This window comes from Salmo salar, chromosome ssa04, assembly GCF_905237065.1.
Source record: "Salmo salar chromosome ssa04, Ssal_v3.1, whole genome shotgun sequence".
Taxonomy (NCBI): Eukaryota; Metazoa; Chordata; class Actinopteri; order Salmoniformes; family Salmonidae; genus Salmo; species Salmo salar.
Genome location: NC_059445.1, coordinates 7710447 through 7735725, shown reverse-complemented (window position 1 = coordinate 7735725; position 25279 = coordinate 7710447). Strand labels below are relative to the sequence as shown.

At 40.7% G+C, this 25279-nt stretch overlaps 1 protein-coding gene across 1 annotated transcript; it reads left to right on the top strand.

The window, feature by feature from the left end:
- Positions 1-667: 667 nt before the first annotated feature.
- On the top strand, positions 668-2271 carry LOC123742565 (uncharacterized). Its single transcript, XM_045717640.1, has 3 exons — positions 668-906; positions 1089-1371; positions 1515-2271. The coding sequence occupies exons 1-3, from the start codon at positions 821-823 to the stop codon at positions 2139-2141; spliced, it is 996 nt and encodes a 331-aa protein (XP_045573596.1). The 5' UTR covers positions 668-820; the 3' UTR covers positions 2142-2271.
- Positions 2272-25279: the final 23008 nt, after the last annotated feature.

Genomic DNA, 25279 nt, shown 5'->3' with positions numbered 1-25279 from the left:
CTTACTGATATACAGTTCCTTCAGAAATGGGTGTCAGGTAGCCTGTCCTACCGAAAGGTTGCTGGTTCTAATCCCCGAGCTGACTAAATGAAGAATATTTGTGCCCTTCAACAAGGCACTTAACCCTAATTGCTCTTGTAAGTCGCTCTGGACAAGGGTGTCTACTAAATAAAAATAAAAAAATGACATGTAGGGTTGCACATTTTGGGGAATATTCAGAGGTGGAAACCTTCCGTTGGAATTAATGGGAATATATGGGAATTAACAGGAATATATGGGAATTAACGGAAATATATGCAAATTACAGTTTTTCTCAATTGTTTACACACAAATACTGGTACTTGAGACACAATGACCACAACATGTAACTCATGCACCAACCCCCTGAACCAATTCTGATAAACTACAAGCACAATTCCTGCTTTACACTCAAATTGCAGTTCTAAAACACACTTTTTTCAAAACACTACACACAATTCTTTGCATTTGGCACAATTTTCATGCAGAAAATCTCTTGTTTTCACAATGAACACACTGCCATTCAAATATGCACACTGACTCATCACATGGGCAAACACCCGTCACACAGTTTTACAATTAGCAATCAGAGCTTTAGCATAAAAGGGCAACAGGTGAGCTCTTCTGTTTTGGAGCAATGGATGCCAACATTGGAAACAGAGGCAGAGCCAGAGGAGTGAGAGTAAGAGGAGGAGGACGGGGAGGACAAGGACAAGGATGAGGACGAGGAAGGCCAAGGACCGTAATCTCTGATGAGATCCGAGCCACTTTGGTTGATCATGTGGTCAACCATGGTCTAACAATGAGGGAGGCTGCGCAAAGAGTACAGCCAAATTTGAGCAGGTACACTGTAGCATCCATCATCCAGACATTCCGAAATGAGAATAGGTAAGAAATCTACTCTCACTAGAAAATTGGAGTACTGCATATCAATACAGTACTCAATGAGTACAGTAGTACAGTATTGCCTGTGGACTGTTCTGTAGGACTGTAAAAATAAAGTATGTTTCAAGTATTTGGGAAATGTATTCCTACTTTGTATTTACAGTATTTTACTATTTGTTTGGCAGAACTGAAAGATTACCAACACAAGGTGGTCGGGAACGTGTTCTGTCTCCTGAACAGGAAACTGAAATCATGAACATGGTCCTAGAAAATAACGGCATAACATTACGGCAAATACCAAGAAAAATAATTGAAAACAATGAGATATTTCAAAATATTGATAGGGTAAGCTTATCAACACTGGACCGTGTCTTGCGCAGAAATAATCTCAGGATGAAGCACGTCTACAGGGTGCCATTTGAACGCAATTCAGAAAGAGTCAAAGAATTGCGATATAACTATGTGCAAGTGAGTCCTATACAATCCCACAATTGATGCATACTCTCAACACTGTATAAATGATACATATTTCAGTGTGGTAATCATAATGATTGTGCTTCACAATAGTGACCACTCCATGTCTATTTCTGATATTGTCATGTGTGTTTCAGAGAGTCCTTGAGCTAGAGGTGGCTGCAGTGGAGCACCAGTTCATCTTCATTGATGAGGTTGGATTCAACCTCACAAAAAGACAAAAGAGGGGAAGGAATATCATCGGCCAGCGTGCCATTGTTCAAGTCCCTGGCCAGCGCGGAGGGAACATCATGTGTGCAGCGATTACCCACCACGGCGTCATCCATCACCATGCTACCCTTGGCCCCTACAACACCGCCCATCTGATCACATTCCTGGACACCCTACACAACACACTCATTCCACCAGATCAGGTAGATGGCCCAGAGCAGCTCAGGTACGTTGTCATTTGGGACAACGTAAGTTTCCACAGGGCTGCTCTGGTTCGTAACTGGTTCACTGCACACCCACGCTTTTTAGTAGTTTATCTCCCTCCATATTCTCCAGTCCTCAATCCTATTGAGGAATTTTTTTCTGCCTGGAGATGGAAAGTGTATGACCGAAATCCACAAACGCATATACCTCTTCTCCAAGCTATGGAAGACGCATGTGGAGATATAGCAGCTGATGCTTTTCATGGCTGGAATCGCCATGCTAGGCGATATTTCCCCCGCTGCTGCTTGGCCAGGGAAAACATTGCTTGTGATGTGGATGAGGTGCTGTGACCAGACCGCAACAGAAGAGAGGATGCAGCACAGCACAGTTTTTTATTTTATTTTTGTATTTTTTTGTATGTAGACCACTGTATGTGCAACTTTGTGTTGGTTGGGAATGGGATGTACACTGTGTACATTGTTTTTGTGGGAAAAATAAAATATATTTGTTACTGTGTGTTCTGAGTATAAAAACAATAATCTCAAATATTTTACAACACACTTATGTATGTACTGTCTGAAGTAATGGCAACACTGAACCAAAAAAAGGCCTAAGTCATTATGATGAATGGAGAAGAAGTGTTTTCCATTCATCATAGTGTTTTACATTGAGCACATCAGTGTTCAACTGGTTCTTATAAATGTCTATTCATATGATGGTTTGTGTGTGTCATTTGAAAACAAAATACCATTTTGATAAGAAATAACATTGTTTTGAATGTAAAGTTTAATTTTGCTGGAGATTTGAGGGGTTTTGCCCATTGTGTGTGTGTTTTTTGATTTGTGTGTAGAGTTCTGAGAATATGAGGCAGGCTTTCAGAAAATGTGTGTAAACAATCGAGAAACTGTAATATTAATACCATTTAAATGTAGATGTTTTTTGCATTGGATATATTTACCTCTTCTGCCAGTCAGCCATATTGTATTTCATCTGGCTACACCCCCCCCCACACAACCACTGTCTCATTCATCATGGTATTGTCACAACATCGACTGAAGGTGGTGCCTCTCCTCGCTCGGGCGGCGCTCGGCGGTCGCCGTCGCCGGCCTACTAGCTGCCACCGATCCTCTGTTCATTTTCTTTTGGTTAGGTCTAGTTTAGGTTTACACCTGTATTGTATTAGTTAATTAGTGGGGGGGTAATTTAGTCTTTCTGTTTAGGTTTGGGTTTGTTTGTGATTGTTTTAGTCAGGTTTGTTAGGCTGGGGAATAGGTGTTTTTTCCCTCTGCCTTTGTGTTTGTAGGCTGCGAGTTTTGGGCTTCATCCCTACTCTGTTTTCGGGCTCATTCCGTTATTTGTATTGTTGCCCTGCCCTACCTGTTTTTGGCAATTGTGCGTATTAAACGAGTGTTCACGGACATTAGTCTCCTGCACCTGACTTCACCCCTCCTGCTTCCTTGAGTATCCTTGACAGGCATTTTATTAAGGTTTTCTAATGACAGGGTGTCCCATGTTCTAGTGCTCTATCTGTTTGGAGCTCTACCTGACAGAGGTCCACCCAGTGGTCTACAAACCCCTGAGATACAGGGTGGGGTGTTATGGTCTTGACAGAATGCCCATTTAACCCGGTAGCCAGCCACATCAATGTGTCAGAGGAAACACTGTACACCTTGAGACCGTGTCAGCATGCATGCGCCCGGCCCACCACAGGACTCACTAGAGCGCGATGGGACATGGAAATCCCTGCCGGCCAAACCCTCCCCTAACCCGGACGACACTGGGCCAATTGTGCGTCGGCCGGCTAAGACGGTGCACAGTGCCATAGACCACTGTGCCACAAGGGAGGGCTCTGTCTGTCTTCTTTAAAGAGTATTTTTTTATGTATATTTCTAATAAATAATAACAATAATTATAACAAAAAATAGAATAATAAGAATATTTCAATATATTTTCCTTGAAATCAATGGTCAGTTCCAGCTATAATGGTGTCATAAAATTTACATTGAATCATTCTGCGCTGATCACCAAATTGTGCAACTAGAGCCTGGAGTTTTTCCTGAACTTTTAACCTGACCTGGTCTGGGAAAACTCAACGCCCTATCCCTCCACAACACATTTTACACAGCACAGCATATTCTCTTCAGCCACACTAAACATCACTTAGTGTTGTCATAACCAGCGAAAAACATTTGCATGTCAGGTGTGGTCCATTAAGAGAGGTGATGCATCAGTTTACAGACGGTAGCATCACAGGTGTCTTGGTGGTGGTGTAAACCTGATCCTAAGCTTGATCTTAAGATTGATACACATTAAATCGACATCTCCTCTGCCCGCTCCAAGTCTACAACTGGTGGCAAGGACAGAGCATGGGAACTACGATCTCTGTTTGATAGGACTCACTGTCTCAGTCAGTTTTAAAGGTGGAGACAGGGACAGTGGTCGATACTAAACAGGACGACTCACTGTCTCAGTCAGGAGTGTTTCTTATAGGAGAAGTCCTGGTTGCCCCTCCTTTATTCAGTCCACTCAATTCTATTTGGTTTCTATTGAACACGACCATGATGTACAATTTGTTTTGAGGAAACAAGCCTCTGCCTTTCCAAAGGAGGAAATGCAACAGGCTTGCCAGCTCTTACAGTAGGTAGAAAAGTGCTTGAGATATGGTAGCCAGCCCACTGCATATGCATAGCAGTAGTTGAGATGTTGATAATCGCCTTTTGTTGATAAATGGTCAATGAATGGTAACCTGGTTTACATAGATTAGAGGTTGTGGTCATTATAGATGAGTGGTTGCGGTGAGGTCAGATAAGCAACTGTATCTAGACAAGTTTTAAATATGGTAACTGCTAGATGGCTAGATGTTAAACAGTGGTAGATATTAAATTTTTTACTCATCTATATTTATTTACTTAACACTTATTACCAATCCCGTTAGGGGGCAGTATTTTTACTTTCGGGTGAAATACGTGCCCATATTAAACTGCCTCCTACTCAAACTCAGAAGCTAGGATATGCATATATTTGGATAGAGAACACTCTGGAGTTTTTAAAACTGTTTGAATGATGTCTGTGAGTATAACAGAACTCATATGGCAGGCAAAAACCTGAGAAAAAATCTACACGAAGTGGAAATCTAATGCGTGGAATCTTTGCCTATCTAACACACAGTGACTAAGGTTTCATTTAGCGCTTCCTAAGGCTTCCACTAGATGTCAGCAGTCTTTAGAACCTTCTTTCAGCCTTTTGCAGTGAACAGAGAGTGAACAAGAAGGTTGGGAAGTTGGTGACTCAGGGAAGGACATGAGTTCATTGGCGCGCATTCACGTGAGGAGGTAGCTGTGTTCCAAAACATTTTTCAAGACATTGGAATCGTCCAGTTGGAATATTATTGAAGTTTGACGTTAAAAAGGCCCTAAAGATTGATGCTTTACAATGTTTGACATGTTTCAACGAACGTAAATATAACTTTTATTTACTTTTCGTCGTGAAATTTTCCGTGCGCTTCCTACATTTGGAGTAGCTTACTGAACACGCAAACAACAAGGAGCTATTTGGACATAAATTATGGACTTTATCGAACACAACAACATTTATTGTGGACCTGGAATTCCTGGAAGTACCTTCTGATGAAGATAATCAAAGGTAAGTGAATATTTCTAATGCAATTATGTTTTTAGATGACTCCAAAATGGCGGGTATCTGTATTGCCTAGTGTATTTTTCTGAGCGCAGTACTCAGATTATTGGAAAGTGTGCTTTCCCCGTGAAGCTTTTTTGAAATCTGTCACAGCGGTTGCATAAAGGAGATGTTCATCTATAATTCTTTGAATAAGAGTTTAATATTTTATCAACGTTTATGATGAGTATTTTAGTAAATTGTTGTGCTGATCCACCGGCAGTATTGGAGGGAAATTATTTTCTGAACATCACGCGCCAATGTAAAATCCTGTTTTTGGATATAAATAGCAACTTCATCGAACAAAAAATGCATGTGTTGTGTAACATGATGTCCTAGGAGTGTCATCTGATGAAGATCGTCAAAGGTTAGTGCTTCATTTATCTGTGTTTTGGGTTTTTGTGATGCATCTAGTTGCTTGGAAAATGGCTGTGTGGTTATTTTTGTCTATGTACTCTCCTAACATAATCTAATGTTTTGCTTTCGCTGTAAAGCCTTTTTGAAATCGGACAACTTGGTTCAATTCAGGAGACGTGTATCTTTAAAATGGTGTAAAATAGTTGTATGTTTGAGAAATTGAAATTATTAGATTTGTGGTTTTGAATTTGGCGCTCTGATTTTTCACTGGCTATTGTCAAACTCAAATCCCGCTAACGGGATTGGTGTCGTAAGAAGTTATAAAACTGCATTGTTGGTTTAGGTCATGTAAGTCAGCATTTAATTTTGCTGACTTGCAATGTGATGTGTAATTCCTATTGGAATCCTGTTGTATGCGGTGCATGTAATAAATACAATTTGATTTGATTTGATGGCTTGATGATAAACAGTGGTAGAGGAGAACACTTAGAAAAAAATGTGCAAAGTAGATTCATAGGGGAACCTAGAATCTAGAACCCTCTACTGTATGTAGTGTTCTTCAAATAACCCCTGTATATGGTTCCTAGAAGCCTCTGTGAATGGTTCTGCCTAGAACCCTCTACGATGGGTTCTATCAAGAACAATTTGATCATCTAATGGTTCTTTCTAGAACTTCCTATGAAAGGTACTACAAAGAACCCTTTTATATTTGGAGGGTTCCTAGAACTGTCTATTTACATTTCCACCAGCCTTTGTAGCCTTTAAAAAAATGCGTGTTAGCCCTAAAGTTAACCCCTAACGCTACACCCATCCCCTTAACCCTAACCTTAACCCCTAACCTTAATCCTAAACTTAACGCATTTTCTGTCTATTCATCTGCATGGATCTGAATGGTTGAATATGCACTTCCTTACTATGTGTCCTGGGTGGCTCAGCTGGTAGAGCATTGTGCTTGCAATTCCAGGGCAGTGGGTTAGATTCCCACGGGGGACAAGCACGAAAAATGTATGGACTCACTACCATAATATGCACTGACTACCGTAAGAGCGTCTGCGAAATGACTAAAATGTAAACTATATCTGTTTTTTTGTTGTGTTTTCTACATTCACATGGTTAGGAAGTCTCCTGTCCCTAGCTTCTTTTTACCTTTATTTAACTAGGAAAGTCATTTAAGAACAAATTCTTATTTTCAATAACAGCCTAGTGGGTTAACTGCATTTTTCACGGGCAGAACAACAGATTTTTGCCTTGTCAGCGCAGGAATTCGATCTTGCAACCTTTCGGTTACTAGTCCAATGCTCTAACCACTAGGCTACCTGCCACCCCTTCTGCATTGGTGCTGTCACCTCTTGTTCACATTAGCAGTCTGAAGTGACTCAAATCCAATTTTTTGGCATAGCTGATTCAAATCTGTTCTTTTATGTAACCCTCTTTTATCTCCTTTTTTTACAGTGTAGATCAGCTTTAATATTGCAGATAGATTGTATCTTCCATCAATGTAATTGTCTGCATCACTTCCAATCCTCCATATCTTTTTTGCAAATATATATATATATATGTGTACTACCGTTCAAAAGTTTAAGGTCACTTAGAAATGTCCTTGTTTTTGAAGAACATTTTTTGTCCATTAAAATAACATCAAATTTATCAGAAATACAGTGTAGACATTGTTAATGTTGTAAATGACTATTGTAGCTGGAAACGGAAGATTTTTTTATGGAATATCTACATAGGCGTACAGAGGCCCATTATCACCAACCATCACTCCTGTGTTCCAATGGCATGTTGTGTTAGCTAATCCAAGTTTATCATTTTAAAAGGCTAATTGATCATTAGAAAACCCTTTTGCAATTATGTTAGCACAGCTGAAAACTGTTGTTCTGATTAAAGAAGCAATCAATCTGGCCTTCTTTAGACTAGTTGAGTATCTGGAGAATCAGCATTTGTGGGTTAGATTACAGGCTCTGAAACTCAGTCTATTCTTGTTCTGAGAAATGAAGGCTATTCCATGCGTGAAATTGCCAAGAAACCAATTGCCAAGACCGTCAAGTATCAAGTCAAGTCTCAAGTCCTAAACTTTGAGTTTCGAGTCCTAAACAAGTCATAATGTGCTCTTCACCAAATGTAATACCATTTCATATTTTTAACAAGAGTAATAGTTAGTATATTACATTTACGCAAACCATGAATGCTTTTAAAAATATTTATATTTATTTCCAAATAAACTTTATATTTCCATGGAAATACATGGGTAGCCATAAGAAAGACCCTCCCCCAATAGCGATCGACTATCGAGGATCGCTATGGGACGCAATCAGGTGATGTAGGCTTGTACACAATTGCCCAACCTTAACACACACACACACTGTGTGTGTGGTTACAGTAGGCTAACATGTGTCAATGGATTTAGGAACAGAAGTAACATCAGGCAGGATTTAGGCTACCAACTGCCTAGCCTGTTGCAGCTCAATCTTGGGTGAAATGATCCCGATCCCGCACTGACTGACTGTGTGGAGGCTCATTGATTTAACGTTACGTTAACCAACATGCTACACTGGCAAAGTTATGAATGATATAGCTGTCAGCTATATTAGCCACGACTTATCGTTCTTTGTGCAGCTTCAAATGTCGAACAAAGTTGGAAGTTGTTGCGCCTCCGTCTGTCATTTTCTTCCCACATGTTTTGCAAGTTGCAATACGTTTTTTGTTGATACAGCTTAGTCTTTATATCCAAAAATAATAATTTGAGGTATCATCTTTCCAAGGGCTCCATCTGAATTCACTCGCCGACGTTCCTCTGCACTGCCACACGTTACTTTTTCTCAGCTGGCACAATTTGACTGGCTGCTGTCTGATTCAAACAGTAATCCGTTAAATTAAGAGTTGATGCGCTGCACACTTTTTTTAATTGCATAATTTTTTTATATTTGGGCTTGGGGAGGATAGCAAGTCAGTTCGAGTCAAAATGCTCAAGTCCAAGTTGTCATGAGTCATTGGTGTTAAAGTCAAAGTCGAGTTGCAAGTCATCCTATTTGTGACTCGAGTCTGATTCGAGTCCAAGTCATGTGACTTGAGTCCACACCTCTGTTAAATAGTACCCACAAAACACCAGTCTCAATGTCAAGAGTGAAGAGGCGACTCCGGGATGCTGGCCTTGCAAAGAAAAAGGCATATTTCAGACTGGCCAATAAAAAGGTACTCTGCCTAGAAGGCCAATATCCTGGAGTCGCCCCTACAAATTAGTGCAGTCCAGAATGATTTTCTGGATGTTGTCTGGGATGAACAGTTCAAAAGAAGACTATGTCTTGCACATGAGTAACCGCCATCCTCGTCGACCCTGGTTGCATCCTTATCACATTGGCAGCCATGCAGGTGGCTCCTTCCTTGGGCAGTAGACCATTCAATTTCACATTCCATATTTCTCCTCCTGCAGGCTGCTGATGAGCTGGTTGTTGACTGGCTGGTCCTGTGGCTGGCTGCTGACGGGCTGGTCCGGTGGCTGGCTGAGGGTCAATCTCATCCTCTTCTTCCAACTCACTGTCAGACTCCGAATTGAAAGAGACATGATCCTCATATTAGGAAAACTCCTAATCTTCCAAAATGGAAGAACCTCCTTCCACACTAGCTTCTCTCTCTGCAAAAATGATTTCTAAGGGCCTCTAAGCAGAGATTATTTTTGCCATACTGATTGTGGTGAGGAGCCACACATGCAAAGCTATTTATTTGTTGTGTCCCTCCCCCAATATGCACCTGGCTGGGGTAGAGTGTGGGAATATACAGATTTTTTTTACAATGTATCGAAATAATGTATAGAAATAATGTATTGAAATAACATTGTGCAGGTTCCTGCAAGACATTGTGTAGTTTCACACACTACAAAGGGTAAAGAATGTGAGAAAAGCGAGAGACAGGCAGACAGGCAGGGAGACAGACATGTTCTTGGTGCTATGTTGAAACAGCAGGACCAGAAAGGAGGAAGACAGAGTGAAGTCACATAGCAAGGCTTTTTGATTCATTTTTTCTTGTTTTCACCTACAGACATACTTTTCCCCACTTTTAATACCCTCGGGTCCAGTGGAGCCAAACATCACATATGTAATATAAATGTGTAGGAGGGTGCACAGTGTGCACTCAATGAAAATCTGTTATTTTACATGTTCTTCACAGAAAATGAGCCAAGGCCAATGAGGCTCAGATTGAAAAAAAATATGAATAGTATAATTTTTATTTTAGTCAACATTGAAAATGGGTCCCACAGACCTGAACATCACACAAGGGTTAAATTGTCTTCATACTTCAGAGAAGGGGATAATTTCTTCCACCAATAAACAACGTCAGTGAAATAAATTCACAATAATAGATCCTGATATAGAATTCTCACTTGCTATCTCTCCATCTTCATCCCTGATCCATGATCCATCCATGACGTCTGAACTTCATTGATTAGATAACTGCTTACCTTTCTTGATTTATTTAGTTTTCTTAGATTTCCTGATGTAAACATATTCAGCATTTAGCTACCATGCATACTGAAATAAAACTAAAGCCATCTTTCATTCTCTCCAGTCCTTCCTCTGAAGATATGAACACCACAGATGGAAATGCCTCCTCCTATTCCTCTGGATACTGCTGGGATTTCCATGCCAGTAACCTTCCTGTCTATGTATCCATCAGCGTGGTCACTTTTGTGCTCGGTGTACCCATCTTCACATACGTCATGTGGCTGACCGCTACTGGCAACTCCTTGTCCCTGAGATTTTAATTTTCAACATGGCCGCCGCCGAGCTCCTCTTCTGCCTGTGAGTTCTGGTCGTAACACTTCTCGTCTCTGACCTTCTACACTAGGTGAAAACCATTGTCTTCCCTTATGCTGTCGTCTACTGCAGCCACACCCTGTTCTACTGCTGTATATGTTTTGAACACTTCCTGGCGGTAGTCCACCCTGTGGTCTTCCAGAAGTTCAAATCCATGAGGTACACGGTGGGGTTGATGACAATGGTCTAAAGAGATGTAGCAGCTTTCACCTGTTTTTTTAAGCTTACCTTCCTGAGTTTCCTGTTTCTGGATACAACATCCTCTTGGTGATAGTTGATCTGTTCTGCAGCCTTTCCATCCTCCCCATCTTGAAGCGCCCCGAGTCGGGGCAGGGAGGGATGGAGAGAAGAGGAGAAAGAAGGGGAGGAGGAGAGAGGACTCGGAAGAATGTGCCTGCTCCCGTTCATCGCAATGCACTTCCTGTTTGGAAATGTGAAGGATTATGTGTACTGTGTCATCCACAGCGTTACCATGATCTTCACTTGTGCTTGTGGGTTGGTGTAGCCCCTCCCCTACCTCCACAGGACTGGGAAACTGCCCTGTATAAAAGGTCTCTGAGGAAGAGGTGACACAAGGTCTCACATTTATTTGAACCTTTCCATTCTCTTCATAGACAGAAACTTAGATCGGGAAATCTGAGAAGCATGCCCAACCCCAATCCTAACCTTAACCGTTATTGGGGAAAATTATAAACTGACACAAGACTAGTGTTTAGGAGCAACTTTACCCTCCTACCACCTTAGTCTAGATCAGGGCTGTTCAATGTCAGTCCTGGAAGAACTAAACACTTCTAGTTTTCATCCTCACCTTCTATTAAGGGACTATTTCAGACCTGGGACACCAGTTGAGTGCAATTAACTACCAATTAGAAAGAAAAAACAGAAGTGTTTCTGTCATCCAGGACAAGAATTGAACAGCTCTTGTCTAGGACAAAGTTCAAAACATGTAAAATATTTCAATTAGCATTTGAACCCAGGCTGTTGGGAAGCTGTATGTGATCTCTAATCGGGGACTCTTCTAGAGCAGATAGAAACTGAAGATGTTTATCTTTAATCGTTGATTGTAAATCACTTCTAATCTGATTTTTATCATCTTGTTTGATCCTTCTGTATTTACAATTAAAAAAAACCAATTTCTTATCTTGTTTCACAGTAGTTTGTTACCCAAAGGATTTCCCCTGATTAGTCTTTCTCAAAACAAAACTTTTTCTAACTGTTAATTGGAGTGAAATGTGTTGCTTCTTTTTAAGTTTATTATTATTTGTAGGTTTTTAAAAAGGGTCTTGGCTGAACAAATTGTTATATACCAGCTTTAAACCAAGAGTGCATCTTATTTGCCTACAAACTGACACTCCTCTTGTAGGTGCTCTGGTCGACATCTGAAATGGCACCCTATACCCTTTGTGGTGCACTACTTTTGACCAGGGCCCATAGTGAATAGAGTGCCAATTTGGATGCATTGTAGTCTATATTACCACGTTCACGTGTCTCAGGTGTGGCAGAGCAGGGCAGGGTCAGGCAGAGATTTGTATATACAGTATTATTCCAGCACCAGTGACAGACACAACCACACCACACTCCAGGAGAGAGGACGCTGCGTCAATACAGGTTAGCAAAACCTTTGTTTTTTATCCAAAAAATCCTATTTTAAAATGTTTTAACTTTAAATGTAAACCCCAATTTATATAGAATTATGTGGCTTATGGCAAAACACATTACATTAGATGTAAAACAAATATATATTTTTATTTGCATATTGGCAATTTATGCACATATATGGACACATTTTGATATTTCGTCATATTGGCAAAGTGATCATCTCTAATGCAAATGTTATCGACAAAGGATTGTGAGAGTGTCTTTCTTAATTTAGCTTCACAGGTTTCCACTGCTTATGGAACTCAGCATTTTATATGTATTTTTCTACCAGCGATGACACACCTAACATCCTACACAGTAAAAAAGGCTGCGTAAAAATTACTGTGTTGACTTATTTTAACCCAGGATGAGTATTTTCAACCTTGTGAGGAGTCAATGAGCTCTAGTGTCGGAAATACTATGCAGTCATTGCAGTGTAAATTCAACTCAATTCAGTGGAATTTAACACCATTTTGAGTCAAATTAACTCTGAAAAGGTGACAATAACTGTAGAGTAACTTTAACACTATGTAGGCTGGGACCAAACGTTATCTGAAACAGTGTTGAATTCAACTCTATTGGAGTTAAATTAACGCTTTTATTTTTACTGTATATTGGTCCAAAAGGCTTCTTAACAGCTTCTACCCCCAAGCCATAAGACTGCTGAACAGCTAATCAAATGGCTACCTGGACTATTTGAAATGCCCCCCCCCCAACCCATTTTTATGCTACTCTGTTTATTATCTATGCATAGTCACTTTACCTCTACCTACATGTACATTACCTTAACGACCTCGACTAACTTGTGCCTCATCACATTGACTCTGTACCCGTACCCCCTGTATATAGCCTTCTTACTGTCGTTTTATTATTTGTTATTTTTATATTTTCTTATTATTTTAATTTTTAACACTTATTGTTTCTTAAAACGGCATTGTTGGTAAAGGGCTTATAAGTAAGCATTTCACTGTAAGGTTTACACCTGTTGTATTCGGCCCATGTGACAAATAAAACGTACATAATGATTATTTGTGCGTTTATACGATGAATAAAGACTGATATTATATCGAGAATAAATACTTTGCATGATCCTGTTCCTTCTCTCTCCCCCTATCTCTCTATCCCCATCCCTATCTCTCTCTGTTTCTCCCCTATCTCTCTCTCTGTTTCTCCCCCTATCTCTCTCTCTGTTTCTCCCCCTATCTCTCTCTGTTTCTGTCTCTCACTCACTCTCTCTCTCTCTCTATCCCCATCCCTCTATCTCCCTCTCCCTCTCACTCTCGTTGGCTCTTTCCCTTACAGATCTCAAGAACTTTCACACTTCACAGTTAGATGAATCATTGAGATGAATGTATCTGGAGTCAATGATACATCCACCCCTCCTCCTATCTCCCTCATTGAACCAGGTGTACAGGGTGTCTATGTGGTAGATTACATCTCCATCCTAACTGCTTCCTTTTCAATCAACATCCTCCTGGGTCTCCCAACCAATGTCTACATCCTGTGGCTGATACTGACTGGAGCGGGAGGGACGATGGCCTCAGAGTTCTTCTCTCTCAACTTGACCCTGTCTGATATCGTCTTCTGCCTCTATAATACCATCAGCATGGCTGATCTCTACATCCAGTCTGGTTTTGTCAACAAAGCTTCTCATTTTTATTTTGGGTTAATTTTCTCTGGTCGTCCCCTGTTCCAGTGCTGTATCTGTGTGGAGCGCTACCTGGCAGTGGTTCACCCTGTGGTCTTCCTGAAGTACAAACCCCTGAGATACAGGGTGGGGTGTTGTAGTGTTGTCTGGCTGATGGTACTTGGGTCCTGCTGTCTATGTTTATTTGAGTTATTTTCACCACCTTTTGTTTACTCTCTCTTTGTCCAGACAATGATCTATTTTTCTCTGATGTCATTCTGCTGCCTCTCAGTTCTCTGGGCTCTGAAACGTCCAGGGCCGGGTGATGGGGACAGGGAGGGGACAAACAGCATGAAGATGAAGGCCTTTAAAATAATTTTGATTATCCTGGTGTATGCTGTGGTGTCTCAACTCCCAGTGGCAATGATGGCACTGACTCAAAGTTGCATTCCTGTAATGGACTTTTATTCAGGCATGGCCATTTGTTTCTGCCTCCACGTCATCTCTGGGTTTGTGCAGCCCCTCCTCTACCTCCACAGGGTTGGAAAGCTACCGTGTATCAGAGGACTCTAAGATAAAAAGTTAAATCTCTTCAACCCATTAGTGCCTTAACAAATGTAGGATATGTCATTATATTTATGTTTTGTGTTTTTCCATAATCATTTGTGAATTGAAATGTATACTTTTTTCACATATGGATTTTATTGTTTTTCAATTCCTGATGTTGGAACCAGTATTTCCAATGTAATCAGTGGACTAAAAAGCAGATGTTGGAACCAGTTCATAGAACAGAACAGAAAAAAAATAAGAATCCAAACCGGGAATGAAACTGATCTATACTGTTCTAGAACAGAAACATTATTTTTAAAAGCATGAGAACTGATTAATAATGCTCTTTTACATTCCGAGATTCTTTTTTATGTCCGCAAAATGCAACAAAGCATAGAGAGAGAGAGAGATGTTTATTTAGAGAAGAATGGATTAACTATTTCAATGCTAGTTAAGAATACTGTAGTTATCACCATAGCAAGCTGTTCTATCCGCAATGATTTGTTAAGTAATTTAATGTTGATCTAAATGTAAAAAAACGATTAAAATTAGAGGTTTTAAAAAAGAAATGAACAATAAAAAACATTACTTTTTTTAGTCCAACCTGTTCAAAACTTTATTTTGATGGTCGGAACAGTGGAACAGGAACAAAAAAAAGTATGATTCTATTCAGAATGAAACAATTGTAAAATTATTTCGGTACCAACCCATGCTAGAATATTATGGTTGGATTCCTCATGCTGTCTATTTTGTTTTGATAATATTGCGTCTGCAGTTTATTTACTCACACAGTGTAAACGAGCCCAAGATCTTCTCAAATTGTCCATATTTAGATATATAGGCCAAGATACAAACCGATCTAGCTTGTAGACAATGCAGCTTTTAAAGGCAACGGAACCGCGTTCACCAAGATCACATTCATTGATCACATTCACTGCACATGTCGGCTCAAATGAAATTGCCATTAAATGTCAATATTATGGTTTCGCATAATATTGTTTGTAAATTCAGCTGGTGTTATTCTGTTTTAATATTTGAGTGATGTTTTATTGTCAGAGAGACAGACCATTCAGCTAGCTAATGCAAGAACAGTTGGCACCAAACATTTTCATGTGTTTTCCCTTGATATATGAGTTACAATGTAGATATTGTTGGGTTGATGTGATTCAATACACAATTATTAAGGAGCTCCCTGTCTGTCTGACTTCTTTAAAGATGATACATAAAGGATATGTCTGTATATTTGTAATAAAAAATAATAACAATTACATTAACAAACGAAATAATAACTTCAACATACTTATTCTTAACTTCTTCGGGGTAGGGGGCAGTATTCGAAGTTTGGATGACTGAGGTGCCCAATGTAAACTGCCTGTTACTCAGGCCCAGAAGCTAGGATATGCATATAATTGGTAGTATTGGATAGAAAACACTCTAAAGTTTCTAAAACTGTTACAATAATGTCTGTGAGTATAACAGAACTGATATGGCAGGCAAAAATCTGAGGAGAATCCATCTGGAAAAAAAAAAATGTTGAGCTCACCACTCATTATAATGGCTGTCTATGGGAATATAAAAGGAATGCCTCGCAGATTGCAGTTCCTTGGGCTTCCAGCAGATGTCAACAGTCTTTAAAAAGAGTTTCAGGCTTGTTTTTTGAAAAATGACCTAGAATTTGTAGTTTTTGTAAGTGGCTCCCATTTTGGCTGTAGTGTTATGACGCGCGTGGATGATAGCGCGCACTTCGTTATTTATCTCCGTTATCTCTGTTAACATACTATTCTCCGCCATAAAATGTATTGTTTATTTACATATTAGGGAACGTGAGGATTGATTAGAAATGTTGTTTGACTAGTTTGGACGAAGTTTATTGGTAACTTTCGGGATTCATTTGTACGCATTTTTAACAAGGTAAACCGGTGAATTATTGAGTCAAGCGAGCCAACTAAACTGATTTTTTGGGGATATAAAGAAGGACCTTATCGAACAAAAGGACCATTTGTAATGTAGCTGGGACCCTTTGGATTGCAAACAGAGGAAGATCTTCAAAGGTAAGTGATTTATTTTATCGCTATTTCTGACTTTCGTGACGCCTCTGCTTGGTTGGAAAATGTATGTAATGTTTTTGTACGCGGGCCGCTGTTCTCAGATAATCGCATGGTGTGCTTTCGCCGTAAAGCCTTTTTGAAATCTGACAAAGCGGCTGGATTAACGGATTCGCCTTAACACGCCACAACTGGATCTAAACCTTTCATCATCAAACAGAAGTTGTACGATTTTTTGTAAATTACAATAGATAATTGGCTGGTTCTATTTTTCCTTACACGGTAGGTTTACGTACTTTGACATGAAGCAGTCAAATTAGCTCTGTATTACAGTTTTCAACCTTTAATCCTAGTAAATGGGCATTAACTCAAAGAACGTTGAGGCCTCTATGCCATCTTGTTTTGGGGCTAAAAGTACATTTGGTCAAACCTGTGCTCACAGAGTTTCGTCTTCGAAGTCCTTTCTGTTTAGGAGAAACAGCCATGTCCATTTGGTAATGTTTTGTCCATTTGCAATAAGCAACCAGTCACCATCTGGTGGAATTTTCTGGTACAGCGGGAAAAAAAGAAAAAAAAATGTATAACGCGGAGACCAAATGTCAGAGAGATTTTATTTGATGACTTTCCAGAAGACCGGGCCCTGGGGTACGACCTGAGGCCGTCGGCCTATTTTAATAACAGTTGCGGACGTCTAGTAAGGGACCGTACATTTGAAATATGGAGATCCTCATCAACCATACGTAGGCAATAACTACCTAATAACTAACTAATCTCCCAAATCTATTCTTAAAGATCTGAAGATCTTTTATATCAATAGCAGTCAATCAGTCTTTAATTTTTCTTTACCTTCTATCAGTCTTATCTGAACATCATAAAATTCTTGGTTATCTTCATGAACCCAGCCTTTACTATGAATCATCCATACACAAATTGGCTCAATTATTTATTTAATAACTAATTAAACAATTACAGAATATACAATACATAATAACATTCTACAGCAAATACCGTCCCTAGTGGACTAAACAAAAACAGTTTGGTTATAACACGATAGATTCAGAGAGGAAAAGAGAGGGAAGGAACATGGAAGACAAAGGAACATGGGTCTCTATCGGACATTGCAAGCTATTCTCGCATAAATATGAATACGTATAAGCACTTTAACTATCGCTCGTTCAGATAAAGGAATGTAATCAGTATTTATGATTGAGCTGGTGATGTGAGGCTCTGGTTTGCCTAGTCGAGGTCGCCATTATCCTTTGTAGATTCTTCCGGGGTGTCGTGGAGTGAGATGTTCATCTCATTTGTGGTCTTCTGCGTCGGTCAATGTTCCTGCTAGATTTGCTACCTTTCCAACTGCAGTCTGTTAGGCTGTAATCTGAACTCACTTCTTCTTGAGTGATCAATAGTTCAGAGTTCATACCATTTCACATGTGGAGCAAGCTCTCACATTTTCTGTTCTGTGGAATTGGTATTTGAATTGGCCCTTTTTAAATTGAGGAGAAGTCCGCACAGTATTTGGATCTGACATGACTTTGGGTCACGGGGCTTTTATAGAAATGCAGAAAAGGAGTTGGTTCATCATTTCCAACCAATGTCTGTTCACTTGGGCGTGGCCACTGGCTGGACACGAGTTACCATTAAAACAAGCCATTTTCATTTTAGATGACTTAAATCACATTGTAATCTTAAAAAAGTATTCTTATACTTAGTCAAACAATTTATCCAACCTTTAGATGCAAGCCTCATAATTGAGGACCTTGTATAAACAGAGTTAGGGTAATGTGGCTGTGCTGTCTTTTCATGGTGTCACAACGGTGAACAAAGTGGACGAATCGTAGCTGGGCCCCCCATCAACCATTTACACATTCTCCAAAATAGGAGTACTGTTCAATTCTCAAATTCTGGGATGTAGTAGAATTTGGTGGGAGAGTCCCTTTGTCTTACTGTGAAACTCTCTCTCTCTCCATGGTCAGGGAGAGAAGAGTCTCTGCACTGAATTTATGGCGCTGTTGTTAAAGTCATAAAACTGCCCCCTCCTACAGGAGAGGGGGGGTTCACACACTCTGCTAGGGGTTAGCGTTATGACAGTGGCCAGCTGGTCTTGTTAACATAGGGCTAAGTGTGCCAGGTTATCTTATGGGAACAGTTAACATGTAGTGATCTATAGCATGAAACTGCATCAATGAATTTAAAAATGTTTGCAGGTATGTACCCAATAATTTAAAATATGTTTTACATCAGGCTAATATAAAATCCCGAGTGTCGCAGTGGTCTAATGCACTGCATCTCAGTGCTAGAGGCGTCACTACGGACCCTGGTTCGATTCCATGCTGTATCACAATCCATCCATGGTTGGGAGTTCCATAGGGCGGTGCACAATTGGCCCAGCATCATCCGGGTTACGCCGTCATTGTAATAAGAATTTGACGTAACTTGTTAAATGAAGGTAAAAAATGTAATATGTGTCTCTATTTATCCTTGGGAGCAGATGTACCAAAATTACTTTTGAGCTGATTTACTGGTAATTTTGTTATTTTATGTCTAACAACGAAAATGATATCAAATAAATAGTTATTTTATTGACACATAAAAACCATTGCCAATGGGCCACATATTGTGGAGTCCTGACCTATACTGTTGCAAAGCTAACTAAAAAGCAGCATTCCCCAAGAGAGGATGGCTTTCGCTTCAGCTGTGATAAATTCATGAATTTCTTTGACGAAAAGATCATGATCATTAGAAGGCTAATTACGGACTCCTCTTTAAATCTCCTTATTTCTCCAAAGCTCAGTTGTCCTGAGTCTGCACAACACTGCCAGGACCTAGGATCAAGGGAGACACTCATGTTCTTTATTAATACTATATCTCTTGACACATTGATGAAAATTGTCTTGGCCTTTAAACCTTCAAAGTGCATACTAGACCCTATTCCAACTAAACTACTGAAAAAGCTGCTTCCTGTGCTTGGCCCTCCTATGTTGAACCAAGTAAATGGCTCCCTATCCACCGGATGTATACCAAACTCACTAAAAGTGGCAGTAATAAAGCCTTTCTTGAAAAGCCAAACCTTGTCCCAGAAAATATAAAAAACTATCGGCCTAAATCGAATCTCCCGTTCCTATCAAAAACGTTTGAAAAAGCTTTTGCGCAGCAACTCACTGCCTTCTTGAAGACAAACAATGTATACAAAACACTTCAGTCTGGTTTTAGACCCCATCATAGCACTGAGACTGCACTCGTGAAAGTGGTAAATTACATTTTAATGGCGTCAGACCAAGTCTCTGCATCTGTCCTCGTGCTCCTAGACCTTATTGCTGCTTTTGATACCATCGATCACCACATTCTTTTGGAGAGATTGGAAACCCAAATTGGTCTACACGGACAAGTTCTGGCCTGGTTTAGATCTTAGCTGTCAGAAAGATATCAGTTTGTCTCTGTGGATGGTTTGTCCTCTGACAAATCAACTGTAAATTTCAGTGTTCCTCAAGGTTCCACTTTAGGACCAAGAAGCAGGATTGTTTTCATTATATATTTTACCTCATGGTGATGTCATTCGGAAACATAACGTTAACTTTCGCTGCTATGCAGACGATACACAGCTGTACATTTCGATGAAACATTGTGAAGCCCCAAAATTGCCCTCCCTGGAAGCCTGTATTTCAGACATAAGGAAGTGGATGCCAGCAAATGTTTTTCTTTTAAACTCTGACAAAACAAAGATGCTAGTTCTAGATCCCAAGAAACAAAGAGATCTTCAGTTGGATCTGACAATTAATCTTGATGGTTACTGTGAAGGACCTTGGTGTTACTCTGGGCCCTGATCTCTCTTTTGACGAATATATCAACACTGTTTCAAGGACAGCTTTTTTCATCTAAGTAACATTGCAAAAATCACTTTCTGTCCAAAAATTTAAAAATGTGTTACTTCTAGATTAGACCACTGAAATGCTCTACCTTCCGGATACCCGGAGAGAGCACTAAATATACTTCAGTTAGTGCTAAACACGACTGCTAGAATCTTGACTAGAACCAAAAAATGTGATCATATTACTCCAGTGCTAGCCTCTCTACACTGGCTTCCTGTTAAGGCTAGTGCTGATTTCAAGGTTTTATTGCTAACCTACAAAGCATTACATTATCTTGCTCTTACCTATCTCTCTGATTTGATCTTGCCGTACATACCTACACGTACGCTGCGGTCCCAAGACGCAGGCCTCCTTATTGTCTCTAGAATTTCTAAGCAAACAGCTGGAGGCAGGGCTTTCTCCTATGGAGCTACATTTTTCTGGAATGGTCTGCCTATCCATGTGAGAGACACAGACTCGGTCTCAACCTTCAAGTCCTTATTGAAGACTCATCTCTTCAGTAGTTCCTATGATTGAGTGTAGTCTGGAACAGGGGTGTGTAGGTGAACGGAAAGGCACTGAAGCGACGAACCACCCTTGCTGTCTCTGCCTGCCCGGTTCCCCTCTCTCCACTGGGAATCTCTGCCTCTAACCCTATTATGGAGTCACTGGCTTACTGGTGCTCTTCCATGCCAACCTTAGGAGGGGTGCGTCACTTTAGAGGGTTGAGTCACTGACGTGATTTCCTGTCCGGGTTGGCGCCCACCTCAGGTTCGTGCCGTGGAGGAGATCTGGGCTATACTCTGCCTTCTCTCAGGATAGTAAGTTAGTGGTTAAAGATTTCACTTTAGTGGTGTGGGGGCTGTGCTTTGGCAAAGTGGGTGGGGTTATATCCTGCTTGTTTGGCCCTGCCCGGGAGTATCGTCGGACGGGGCCACAGTGTCTCACGACCACTCCTGTCTCAGCCTCCAGTATTTATGCTGCAATAGTTCATGTGTCGGGGGGCTAGGGTCAGTCTGTTATATCTGGAGTACTTTTCCTGTCTTATCCCATGTCCTGTGTGAATTTAGTATGCTAATTCTCTCTTTTTCTCTCTCGCTTTCTCTCTCTCTCTTTCTCTCTTTCTCTCGGAGGACCTGACCCCTATTACCATGCCTCGGGACTACCTGGCCTGATGACTCCTTGCTGTCCCCAGACCTTTTCACCGTACATGCTACCTTGTCCCGAACCTGCTGTAGACAACTCTCTAGAGACAGTAGGTGCAGTAGAAAAACTCTGAATGATCGACTAGGAAAAGCCAACTTGACATTTACTCCAGAGGTGCTGACCTGTTGCACACTCTACAACCACTGTGGTTATTATTATCTGACCCTGCTGGTCATCTATGAACGTTTGAACATCTTGGCCATGTACTGTTATAATCTCCATCTGGCACAGCCCTCAGAGCCTGGTTCCTCTTTAGGTTTCTTCCTAGGTTCTGGCTTTTCTAGGGAGTTTTTCCTAGCCACCGTGCTTCTACATCTGCATTTCTAGAGCCGACAGCCTACCACCCTGCATAACACTACTGGCCTGCTTTTGAAGCTAAGCAGGGTTGGTCCTGGTCAGTCCCTGGATGGGAGACCAGATGCTGCTGGAAGTGGTGTTGGAGGGCCAGTAGGAGGCACTCTTTCCTCTGGTCTAAAATAAATATCTCAATTCCCCAGGGCAGTGATTGGGGACATTGCCCTGTGTAGGGTGCTGTCTTTTGGGTGGGATGTTAAATGGGTGTCCTGACTCTCTGAGGTCATTAAAGATCCCATGTCACTTATTGTAAGAGTAGGGGTGTTAACCCTGGTGTCCTGGCTAAATTCCCAATCTCACCCTCAAACCATCATGGTCACCTAATAATCCCCAGTTTCCAATTAGCTTCCAATTGGCTCATTCATCCCCGTCCTCTCCCCTGTAACTATTCCCCAGGTTGTTGCTGCAAATGAGAACGTGTTCTCAGTGAACTTACCTGGTAAAATAACGGGGGAAAAAAATGTCTTGCTGTTTGGGGTTTTAGGCTAGGTTTCTGTTTGTGACATCAGCTGATGTGAAAAGGGCTTTATAAATACATTTGATTGATTTGATTGACTATGCAATTATAGAGATATCCTGAATCCAAACAACACTAATAATGTGTATATCTGAAGATCATGATTTGATTATGTAAGGTGAAAGAGTCAGCTCTTGCAGGTGGCTGGGTTAGCCGGTGGCTGGAACAGACAGGTGCTGAGTGATGATGATTCTACTTCCGACAAGGCCAAAATGCAAATCCCTGAGCAGGTGTGTGTGTGTGTGTGTGTGTGTGTGTGTGTGTGTGTGTGTGTGTGTGTGTGTGTGTGCGTGCGTGTGTTTAGCATATGCATTTTGTTAATATGTGTCTTGTTCATGATACACTTATATAGGATTTCTGGTAAAAAAAAACTAATACTTGCTGTAAACTTATCATAGAATGGTGCTCAATTCATCACTGCCCACAGGTGTGTGTATGTAAATAACACAACACGTGACTTGTTAGGAAGAACACAGGACAGAGAGCTTTGGATACAATCACTCATACATGTAGGTGTTGTACCATCGGGTTGGTCTCAGTGTTCTCCTGGAGAGAGAACCACGAATATCGCATAACAAGGTCTGACTTACCAAAACAACTAAGGTAGGTTATTTTACATTGTAACCTTATTGAGTATGTTATCTCAGGCTAATTGTTTTACATCTCCTCTTCATGTTTTCATTCAGACTTTCTGAGTCAATGCACAATGTCTTGACTGACATAAGAGTAGACTTAAATATATCAAAGTATGTATGTTTGCATCAATATATTAAATCAGTTTTTTTGGCAACAATATATTGAAACATAAAGTAATGAATCGTGTAATCTCCCCTCTTATGTTCTAAAAGGATGAATTACTCTTCAGGAAAGCCCACATACTTTGACAGATGGGAGGTTTGCTTGGACCAGGGCTATGTTGCGCCAGTGCTTTGCCATGCTGTCCAGGCCCTGTGCTTCCTACTGAGGATGCCAGCTCTGGTCTGGTGCCTCTGGATCTCTCTGAGCGGATGTCTCTCTGGAGGTCTCAAACCCACCCAGGTCTTCCCTATTAACCTGTTTGCAGTGGAGCTGGTGTGCTGTGTCGATTTTGTCCTTGAGGTGACCACCTACTTACTCACGAAGGACGTCATGTTACGGAATAATAATAATGTCATGTATTACCTTGCGTGGACCTGCAGGCCCCTGCTCCAGAGCTGCATCTGTGTGGAGCGCTACCTGGCGGTGGCCCAACCTGTGGCTTTCCTCAAGTACAGGCTCCGGAGGTACAGGGTGGCGTGTTCAATTGTGGCCTGGCTGTTGTCTCTCGCATTTGCATGTTCTCCTATAACTTCAATGGGTCATGATGAAGCTGGAATTTATGTAATCAGTAGTGTCTATTGCCTTGGGTTGGCTGTCATTTCTCTCTGCTGCTTCTTCATCCTGCGTTTGCTGAAGCAGCCTGGCCCAGGTGAGGTAGAGGGAGGCAGAGGGGGAGAAAAGAGACAAGGGACGACAGACCCACATAAGATGAGAGCTTTTGGGATCGTCTTAACCAACCTGGTGATCATCTTGGTGAGCTCCATCCCGGTGGTTGTTGGTTGGACCGCTCTGTTATCTAGTCTTGTCTACTTCTGCAAGGTCTTCCCCTTGTTAGTCATTGTTAACATCTTCAGTGTCCTGGTCTCACCCCTGATGCACCTCTACAGAGAGGAAAGGCTGCCATGCCAAAGAGGGCCAGAGACACGTTAGACTTTGATAAGTGAAATAAATGATTATAAGTAAATGAATAAAGAATCCACTCTGAATCTTATCTAATTAGTAAGTGATGTAGCATGTATAATGAATAGTTAAAGTACTGAACGTTAGTCCCATAAAGGTCTAGTAGAGGCTGGAAAGGGAGAGAAATGTGTGTGCGTATTAATGGACCTAAGAGGACTGTAGACATTTGTTCTACCTGACCTAGCAACTTTGAGAGGCTTTGGAGGCAAATATGGGAGTAACTCTCAAGGTCTCAGTAATCTCGGGGGAAGGTACAGGCAGCGCTGGATAGTGATTAACAGTGTTGGGAAGTCAAGGGAGAGATACTGTTCACCTACTGTTTGTGTGTATGTGTGTGCGTAGATTATCTACTTTTGGTGTGGAGGTGTGTGCGTAAGCGGAGAAAGAGGATAAAATGAACTTCTTTGTTAATGTTGGGCAGAACGTTCTCTGAATAAACTGTACGAACCTTTTGCAGAAAACTGAGTCCTTGCCTAATTATTAACCCATTGTCTTACAAACCTTGGGTATTAGTCAAGGCTTATTGATTGTTAATTATTATCATGGGGATAAAATAATTCCTTTGACAGACTTACAGTTGTGGGCACTAAAAGTACAGGTTTTTGTGATAAACTATTGCTAAATTATGGTAGAGCGCTTTGTTAATTAAATACGCATTTAATAATAAAATTGTTCTACCAATACCGTGGTGCAGTCTAACATCTTAGTACCTGCAACTGTAGGTTAAACATACATAGACATGTCATGGCCGGATAATACATTTTGTAATTTTTTATTTGATAAATAGTTTTTATTATATTTTATTGGTGGCACGTAGCAATATAATTTTGTGAGACACTGCACTTTAGCATTAGTGTTGTTTGTTAACGACAGCTGCATCACTTGTTTAGCATTTCTTGGTTGTTGTTGGTTTCTTTGATTCATTTTACAATTAATCAAAGAAGCCCATTCATTTAGCATAAGCATTAATTAATGGTTGTTTTGTTCATATTGATATGTTCTACTTTGAATTTAGGTTCCTTGTTTGTCACTAAGATTACATAATTTTGTTCAAATGTGACCCGATTCAGGAAACTAGGCATATATCGCAAGTCACGACT

Excerpts from the sequence above, each read along its gene's own strand:
- LOC123742565 (XM_045717640.1), top strand. The coding sequence starts at position 821 with ATGAGGGAGGCTGCGCAAAGAGTACAGCCAAATTTGAGCAGGTACACT. Across the intron at positions 907-1,088 it reads ACATTCCGAAATGAGAATAG|AACTGAAAGATTACCAACAC; the intron begins GTAAGAAATCTA and ends TTTGTTTGGCAG. Across the intron at positions 1,372-1,514 it reads TGCGATATAACTATGTGCAA|AGAGTCCTTGAGCTAGAGGT; the intron begins GTGAGTCCTATA and ends TGTGTGTTTCAG.